General features: G+C 44.8%; 1 protein-coding gene across 1 annotated transcript; it reads right to left on the bottom strand.

The window, feature by feature from the left end:
* Positions 1-2,528: 2,528 nt before the first annotated feature.
* Positions 2,529-9,477, bottom strand: exoc3 (exocyst complex component 3). Its single transcript, XM_036985999.2, has 13 exons — positions 9,143-9,477; positions 8,433-8,597; positions 8,059-8,278; positions 7,243-7,924; positions 5,625-5,742; positions 5,297-5,422; positions 4,953-5,053; positions 4,700-4,810; positions 4,472-4,613; positions 4,243-4,365; positions 3,938-4,099; positions 3,384-3,505; positions 2,529-3,205 (listed from the first exon to the last, which is right to left on the bottom strand). Exons 2-13 carry the CDS (start codon positions 8,574-8,576, stop codon positions 3,001-3,003), a joined length of 2,256 nt encoding a protein of 751 aa, XP_036841894.1. The 5' UTR covers positions 8,577-8,597; positions 9,143-9,477; the 3' UTR covers positions 2,529-3,000.
* Positions 9,478-9,596: the final 119 nt, after the last annotated feature.

Here is a 9,596-nt window from a genome sequence, read left to right as displayed (position 1 = left end):
ACATCTAGATATAACTAAGGCTATTACTTATTTCACTACATTGACAACAATTCAATGTAACAAGCAGAAAACAGAATCGTCCTGCCAACCATTTGAAAATGTATTCTGTATACCAAATGCATTGAGCATGCTTCCTCTGTCACTTAAATTAATCTGTTGTAGCCTATTTAGATCATGACTGAAGCCAGTGAAACCCTGTTGACCAGACAGTCTGTTAGCATTAGGAGATTTTCTTGGAATAGTCAAGTCAAAGCAAGGTTTTAGTAGCCAGCCATTGGCACTGTGTGTAAAGAAGAGTGGTGGATCAGTTGAGTGACTGATGACTCCGTGATAGAGCTGCCAGTGGCGTGTTCAGCAGGATGGAACATTCAGATAGAAATAGGCTATGTAGATCAAACATGCCTCTGACATGTAGAATAAAGAATCACATCAGCTATATTCATGGCCTTTCTATCGGCCCAGTAGTCTCATTTGAACCCGGGGTGTATGTCATCCAGGGTTTCGGGTTGATGATGCGTGTGCCATGCAAGAGTACAGGCTTGCGTGCTCCAGTCAGCTGCAGCCCTGCATGGTCTTGTTTCCAGTGACAGCATGGCAAACGCAGCCCTCTCATTGGACCACACTGAAGCATATGGAGAAAACGGAAAGACATGTTTAGTATCCCCATCATACCTGATCCCATATCAACTGTAAACTTCATGTTAAATTTGGGACAACCTCATTTTAATTCTAATGGAAGTATACAAATGACACTTAAATCTCAATATCACAAAGCTACCCGTTTCAAAACTAACACCAATCACAGCTAGGGGTGGGTGTTTCTAAGCTCACAGAGAGCCAACGGGACAGAGCCCATAATTATGAATGGTCACGCAACATTCTGATGGGATTACGCAGGCCTCCTAATTGTCCCTAGAATTTCTAAGCAAACAGCTGAAGGCAGGGCTTTCTCCTATAGAGCTCCATTTTTATGGAATGGTCTGCCTACCCATGTGGGAGACGCAAACTCGGTCTCAACCTTTAAGTCTTTACTGAAGACTCATCTCTTCAGTGGGTCATATGATTGAGTGTAGTTTGGCCCAGGAGTGTGAAGGTGAACGGAAAGGCTCTGGAGCAACGAACCGCCTTTGCTGTCTCTGCCTGGCCGGTTCCCCTCTTTCCACTGGGATTCTCTGCCTCTAACCCTATTACAGGGGCTGAGTCACTGGCTTACTGGTGCTATTTCATGCCGGCCCTAGGAGGGGTGTGTCACTTGAGTGGGTTGAGTCACTGATGTGATCTTCCTGTCTGGGTTGGTGCCCCCCCTTGGGTTGTGCCGTGGCGGAGATCTTTGTGGGCTATACTCGGATGGTAAATTGGTGGTTGAAGATATCGCTCTAGTGGTGTGGGGGCTGTGCTTTGGCAAAGTGGGTGAGGTTATATCCTTCCTGTTTGGCCCTGTCCGGGGGTGTCCTTGGACGGGGCCACAGTGTCTCCTGACCCCTCCTGTCTCAGCCTCCAGTATTTATGCTGCAGTAGTTTGTGTCGGGGGGCTAGGGTCAGTTTGTTATATCTGGAGTACTTCTCCTGTCTTATCCGGTGTCCTGTGTGAATTTAAGTATGCTCTCTCTAATTCTCTTTCTCTCAGAGGACCTGAGTCCTAGGACCATGCCTCAGGACTACCTGGCATGATGACTCCTTGCTGTCCCCAGTCCACCTGGCCGTGCTGCTGCTCCAGTTTCAACTGTTCTGCCTGTGGTTATTATTATTTGACCATGCTGGTCATTTATGAACATTTGAACATCTTGGCCATGTTCTGTTATAATCTCCACCCGGCACAGCCAGAGGAGGACTGGGCCATCCCTCATAGCCTGGTTCCTCTCTAGGTTTCTTCCTAGATTTGGCCTTTCTAGGGAGTTTTTCCTAGCCACCGTGCTTCTACACCTGCATTGTTTGGGGTTTTAGCCTGGGTTTCTGTACAGCACTTTGAGATATCAGCTGATGTACGAAGGGCTATATAAATAAATTTGATTGATTGATTACTAACACCACTGAAAAACTGGCCCCACCCCTCCCCTGCAGCTGTCACTGTGGTTCCCCCCTCTCCTTCCACTAGGCTGTGCTACCCTACCCAGTGTGATGTGTCCCCTCTGGCTGTTTGTGCCTTTCCCCTTCCGCTGCTCGGTTAGTCACAACAGATAGCGTGCAGCCTGATTAAACATTTAGAGATATTACACAGGCAGGGAAAGAGGAGAGTACCCATACCTCTTAAATCAAGAGGCAGCATGCTGCAACAGTCACACGCGGAGAGGGAGCAAGATTAATGAAGGAGATCTCGATCGTATTGTTGTGAGGAAGGATGCAGTAGTGCAGGCAGACAGGTGCTTCTGCAAAGTAATGTCTTAACTGAAGCTTTTTCACAGCAGGCCTCAAATGAGCTCAGCCAACCAATTCAGGGTTTCCATGTGTGAGTGCACTGTACAGTAGTTTGGCATGTTTCAGCATGTTAACACCTCTCCCTGACAGAAGAGTAAATTAGGAAAACAGACTGACAGGGGAAATGATTTATTTAATAGATGTTCTAACAGACATTCAGCATCACGCACTGACAAAGTTTCTTACTGGAACAATTTCTGTTCATTGTACATGGAGGGGTGGGTGGTGAGTCCCATTTCAGTAACAAAATCGCTTGTTAGTGTTCAACGGTTGTTTCATCAAGTATCATATCCTTACAGATCCTTAAGGACTACAGTCCAAGCCTTTCATTGGATGTCAGTGGAATCGGATTCACAAGTGCAAAAAGTGACAAATCTGTATTCTGTGATTTTCTGCAGTCTCTTTTCTTCGTGCCTTGTGAGCCAGGGTCGCAATCTCTAGGCACCAAACAAAAAACAACAAACAGGGAGGGACTATCCGAACTTGTCCAACAAGGAATGCTTGTTTTAGTTTTCTGTTGCAAAACATTTTGCTACGTTGTGCATGAATGAATACGACCCAGGTGTATCTCTCCAGACTGGTTATTTATTTCAGCAGTTTGTTGGCAGTGGCGGCCATAGAGGAGGACATGGAGGTCATGGTCACGGTGGGGACGGTGATGTCCTTGAAGATGGGCTGGGTGATCCCTGCGTAGGTAGGCTTATTCTGGTTCAGTGTCTCCATGATCATCTGCTTCATATCTCGGCTGGCATCCCCTCTCATCGCCAGTAAGGCCACGATGTGCTCCTCCCTATGGGCCAACAGAGGACAGACACAATCAGAGACCTATGATAGCAATGGCTATCATAAACAATCTATAGTAGTAACGAAACATCATATACGTCTGGAGTAACTTCTACTGCCAAAATGGTTCTATCGAAAACCATGATACCCATCTAGCCTGTGTGTTCAGTGAGGTATGATCTGACCTGATGTCAGGGTATTTGGACACCAGCGTGGAGACCTCCAGGTAGAGCAGGGTGGGGTCTGTGAGTTTGAACACCTCAGCTATAGCAGCGATGGCATCACACAGCCGGTCAGTCTCCTCACCCTGGAAGAAGACAGAGACAATAACTTAAAGCATTACAAACACACACTATATATACTAATTACTGTAACAGAGGATGAAATGATCAGATAAGTAGTCTTCATTACATCAAATGACTGAAGGAATGAAACGTACAGTAAATCAAGAGTCAGGGAATTTAGAACTAATTCAGTGTTTCCCAAACCTGGTCCTACAGTTTCTTTGTAGCCCTTGACAAACACACCTCATTCAGCTCAATGAGTACTTGATGATTATTTGACTAGTTGAATCAGGTGTGCTTGTCCAGGGTTACAAAACACACGTGTACTGTTGGGGTAATGGAGGACCAGGGTTATAATTGACTAAAAAAAGGTATCAAGATGCCAGTGGTTTCTAATACAGATTTCTTTAGGGGGGAAAAATCTTCCAGTATCAAGTTGAAATAAAACCACTCACAGCAGTGAGTTTCCTGAAGAGGAACTTGAACTGCTCAGCCTCCTTAATCATCCTGTCTGCTCCCTCCCTCCTCTCATCTGCGTTCTTGAACGTGATCCGTTTCTGCATCACAGCCTTGATATACTCCACCACCACCCTGCGATGGGCCTCGCTGGTCATCTCCTAAACATATCACACAACACACTCAGTCACATACACAGGATGTACATGCCAAACTGCTCTCGGTATGGATTTCTCCATATCAATCAATTGGCCAAGCCTTTAATTTGATATGATGATATCAATTGATTGATTTCGCCATGTACCGTATTGAAAGGCTTCTTGATCTTGGCGAAATCGTTGAAGTAATCTTCGACTGTCACACAGATCGTGTCCACTGCATGGGTCCCCGTCAACCACTTCCTGGTCAGCAACTCATTGAGATGATGCTGTAGAAATCAAAACCATGGAATGTTACCACAGAATCTACATTCAACATAACCGGATTCATGGCAAACATTCTGACAGTCTATAAATATTAGACTAAGTTCTGACCTCCAAATCTAGGAAGACTTCATCCAATAGAAACTGGCAGCCGTCTTTGGCCACGTCGTTCAGGGTCTTCTCTATGGCAGCGTCATTCTGGGTGGGCTCCGTAGATTTAAAGTATTTCTTCTTTAGACTGTTAATAGACTCCCTAGGGACAGAGGTATGGTTAGGTACACATTACCCACATTAAGTTAGAGACTGAAATATTTACAGAGAAATGTCAACGGCACTCACTTGAATGTATGACAGTTGTTTATAATGGCGATCATGTATTGGACGTAGCACTGAGGGAGCTGCCGGTCTCTCAAGTGGTCCTCCTTGTAGGCAATCGCCTCTTCCCTGTACCTGAACAGAAATACAAAAAAATTGTAGATGTCAAATACAGTATATCAGGGATGGAATGCTTTGTAACGCACCGTTACTGCCATCAATGTAAACAACTAAACACTACACAATTACTAACACAACATTATGAAACCCTTGTTACCTGACGAGAAATGAATTCATCTGTTTTAAACAGAGCTTCAGGACCTGCTCTTTAAACGTCTCATTGATCTGGGCTGCCACCTGGAGATTCTGCTCAAACATCTGATGAGGACAGAAGAACAAACATGTCAGATGATGACACCCCCCCCCCTCCTCTTCCAATAGACTTAAAGTACACACTAGTGACTCACTGTAGTATTTATTCAGCCAATTCTAAGATCCCAATTTTGTTATATACACATTGTCTGGTATAGTAACCTTACTATAGTAGCAACTAGTCCACTTAATCTCTAACCCACAACTGGACTCAGGGTGATGTCCCAGAGAGGTGGATACTGGTTATACCTGGAAGACGATGGCAGGGAGGGTGGTCTGGTAGTACCCGTCCTGATCCGCCTCTGGTTCTGTCTCTTTAAACCAGTCCTTCTTGTCTGTCTCCAGAGCCTTGCGCAGCCAGCCAGTGATGTTGGACTGTTGAAGGGTGAGAGAGGGTCAGCCAGAGCCCTGTTAACTTTGTCTTTACAATTCATGAAACATTTCATTAAAGGCGGATTCCCTTGTAAAGACTTTGAATGGCAAATCCAGGTTTACAAACGCGGAGACTGGGTTGTATATCTGACAAGAGCTGTCGTAGAGTATGTCACTGTAATCATAGTGTGTTGTCTGGACTTACAGTGAAGGTCTGCAGGTATTTGCTGAGCAGCTCATCCACCACCTCCTGAGGCAGCAGAGGATCCATCAGGTTGATGTCATACTCTGTCAGCAGCTCTGGGTGACCCATCATCTCCTCACTGGAACAAACACAGTGGGGTGTGGGAATATTGCAATACTGACTGTACTATACTGTTTGTGGAAATTCATATGTTGCATGTCTTTTAACGTAGCAGACCGACAGACAGAACATCATGACATGCTCGTGCACATACGGCAGGGTCCCCTAACTGGCAGCTGGCGGTTTTATTTTCCCCCCCCCCCCAAGTTTTTCGAGCAAAACAATGTGGAATTTTTATTGTCTGACATTTTAAGACTGTAAAAACACCAAGAAATCAGCTCCAAGTGATTTTAATTTAAGACATCTGTTCCCGAGTATTCGCACGCATAATAGAGACGTGATTGTATACAAATGTAAGCAAAGTTTGAAATGACTATGTTTAAATCAAACATTATATATGTTTGGGCTTCTTGCGGACAAATTGCAGTCTACAAATATCTTGTAATTATGTTCCGTCCCCCCGACCATCCAGAAAAATATAAAAATTGGCCCGTGGCTGAATCTAGTTGACAATCCCTGACATATGGCAATGCCTGAATATAAATTATATACACAGATACTCAGAAACATAGGCTACTCACAAGCAGTCACACAAACACACATACTCAGAAACACACACAAATTCACAGAAAATCAGTGAATATCTATAATTAAACAGCATCAGTCAATCGGTGGTCGTGGTTTCCATTGTAGCCTAATGCACAGCAGGCTGATGCTCAAGTCATAATTGGATATAAGGCTAGTTCTTTGTGTTTTGAATGTGCATACATTACATCCCCAAGCTGTTCATTAGTCTTTCTCTGTTCAATTCTGTTGTTGCATGCGATGTGCATTCATTGGATTATCCACACCAGTTTTGCTTAAATCACATGCCATGCCCTACCTCTTGTGCCTGGGGACTTTAGCTTTAAATATTGAGTTAATTGCTCTTTGCAGCACTTACAAGTCCTTCCCATATAAGGAGAGTACAACAGTATTTCCGTGACTATGTTCCCTCTATATCATTTTAATGATTTTGACAGAGTGAAATAAGTTTCCTCTCCACACACACACGAGATAAGTTACCTCTCCACAGACACATGAGGAGAGAGGTTAAAATGGTGCAGGCCAACATTTTTACAATGGGAATACCTCCTCCTCTCTCTCCTTAGTGTTCAACTCTTCACATTGTAAATTCAAACAAGATATTCCTACAATGGAATGAACGGTATAACTATGACAACAAGATCTATAAAGATATTCAGCAGCCTAAACTGGTTGCAGCAGCACAGAGCTAATGTACTACAACTCCTGCATATTGCACTCAGCTATGATTGGACTGGTGCCCAGTTATCACTGATGCGACAGCAGTCACAGAGATGGAAGATCAGAGCATCACCTGTATTCAAAAAGTGTGCTGATCTAGGATCAGGCTCCCCCTGTCCATATAATCTTATTCACTATTATCTAAAAGGCTAAACTGATCCTGTATCAGCACTCCTACTTTGAAACTCAGTGAATACGGGCCAAGACAGGATACCTTTTGTATGTGTTGAGGACCCAGGTGAGGAGGGACACAATTTCATTGGCCTCCAGGTCTTCTGCAGCCAGCTCCTGCACCCGCATGGACACGGCGTTGTGGTAGAGCTTAAAGAATCTGTCAAAGGTGTTGTAGTGTGGTGGGAAGCACTGCACCATCAGGTTCTTCACCACAATCAGGTCGTCCAGTACGTACTTCCTGGTGATCTCTAGCAGCCTCACCATCCACATCTTGTCTGCCTCACGCGTCACCGACTGGCTGCCCTCGATGCGTGTGGTGACTGTGCCTTCCAGCACTTCAAACATCTTCTCTTTCCAGCTCTTGGGCCGGCCCGGGGGGATAAAGCCGGTCTGCTTCTTGCGGTCCAGCATGCGCCGGTCGATCTTCTCCTCACGCTCAATGATGCGCACCACTGAGACCAGCATGGTGGGGTCGCGGCGCACCGTGCCCATGGCGCGCTGCAGCACCATCCACAGCTGCTTGGCCAGATCGTCAGATAGGCCCTGCACCTCGCCAAAGTAGTTGCGGATCAGGTTCATGTCGTGAGTGTTTTTGCTGTCCATTCGGTACTGCTCGTACATGAGGTCGTCCCGCGAACACTCCAGATCCATGAGTTTACGGTGGGCCTCTAGCAGCTCGGCCTGCTCAATCAGAACCTGGGTGTCTGCGACTATCTCAGGCACTGCACAGGAAGGTGATGATATACATTAATAATATATTGTAACAATAGTCAGTAATTACACAAATGCACAGCGACACAACAATAACAGTTTCTAATTAAGTGGTATCTCTGAGGTATGTAGTTGTGTAGCGTACCTGAGAAGATATTCTTTAAGTTCTCGACGGCTGAGGCAAGCTGACTGTGTTGGACCACGGCGTCTTTTACATCTTTGAGGTTTTCAATAGTGTTGATACTCTGCCTCCAGTCCTTACTAACGTCTGCCAGGGAGTTCTGGATGTCCTTTACATCCCCAAGGGCATTGTGGAGCTGACTGAGACCTGTGCGGACCCCATCCAACTGGGACTGGATGGCAGCCTGGGGAGAGTGATACAGACCATGTAAGGTGCTTCAGGCCAGAGCCATGTACTTACAATAAATATACAGCTCTCATTCAGACAATAGTTAGGGCTTTATGAATAATAGGGCTGTACAGAATGTATTATGTCTTCTTAGAGTCATAATTTTCTACCTTCAGTCGGGCTTCTACTGAAGCTTTCTTGCGGGCCTCTCGCCGGCGATACTGCTCCACTTTGTCCAACTGGTCTGAGCGCTGCAGCATCCCTGCCACTCTCTGCACGGCCGTAGCAACCGCCTCCCTGTTCGTCTCCTCCATGACAACGACGGCAAGTTGTGTCTATCAAAGATCAAGATGTTCACGAAACTGAATTTTACAAGTTGTGATTACGACCAAAATGCTGAAACGCCCTGTTGATAGGTCGACGACGTTATTAATCCGTTGGTACTAACGGTGTGTGGAGAGGGTGCTCATTGCATAGCAGGGTAACGTTAGCTAGACCAACAGTTAGCTAGCCTGCTTGCTAACGCTAGCAGCCTTGGCTAATGCTACTTAATATTGCTATAAAATGTCAGCAAAACGTTAGCTAGCTACTACAAGCTGGAAGCGAAGAGAACTGTCTCATAAAATTTATTTTACTGGAGTACAGTAACTATTGACTACCTAGCAAGCAGCGGCCCATTTGCAATCATGGTAGGGTTGCCATCTAGCAGCCAAACTAGCTAACGTTAGCAAGACAACTAAGTTAGCTTGCTAACTAACGATACCGAGGTCGACGAGAGGAAGGACACACACGGGCCATTAGATAAACACAACGCTTACCCGTGTACAAAACACGGGATAAACATTTGTACACGGGATAAACACAAAACACAATATCTTACCAACTCCAATAATCGGTTTGAATAAGTAAGAAGTCGTTCGATTAATATGAAATTAATTCCAACACTATCAACTGCTTTTCCTGGTTGACAGTTCCCGAGCGCCGCCCAGCTGACTGCAGCGCCCTCGAAAGGATCCTCTGTGTGCAATTTTTTGGCAGACTACGCAATTTCTCAATACTTCATTTTATAATCCCTTTGCTTTTTATACAAGTCAGTAGCTACTATGTGTAGCCGCATAAAATGTTTTTTATTTCCCCAACTGTACTAAGCACTAAATGCAGACACATTCTCATAATAAATAGCATTGCTTTCTATACCGGCATCCAGCATCAATTAAATTCAATAGGCATCTAACATACAATTGTATTTTTTTTGGCACAATGAAATTATAAAACAGATGATACTATTTCGTTTATTTTAACAATGATAAGAGTATTATCCGTTTTATGATATT

This window comes from Oncorhynchus mykiss, chromosome 8, assembly GCF_057628025.1.
Source record: "Oncorhynchus mykiss isolate SJ-2025 chromosome 8, ASM5762802v1, whole genome shotgun sequence".
Lineage (NCBI taxonomy): Eukaryota > Metazoa > Chordata > Actinopteri > Salmoniformes > Salmonidae > Oncorhynchus > Oncorhynchus mykiss.
The sequence above is the reverse complement of the archived record's forward strand: the minus strand, read 5'-3'. Positions and strand labels throughout refer to the sequence as shown.

What these genes read in the sequence shown, in the direction of transcription:
- exoc3 (XM_036985999.2), bottom strand. Translation starts at nt 8,576, where the DNA reads ATGGAGGAGACGAACAGGGAGGCGGTTGCTACGGCCGTGCAGAGAGTG. An exon ending in CTTAAAGAATATCTTCTCAG is followed by an intron (nt 7,925 to 8,058) that starts GTACGCTACACA and finishes CTTCCTGTGCAG; the next exon opens with TGCCTGAGATAGTCGCAGAC. An exon ending in TCTTCAGGAAACTCACTGCT is followed by an intron (nt 3,506 to 3,937) that starts GTGAGTGGTTTT and finishes GTCTTCTTCCAG; the next exon opens with GGTGAGGAGACTGACCGGCT.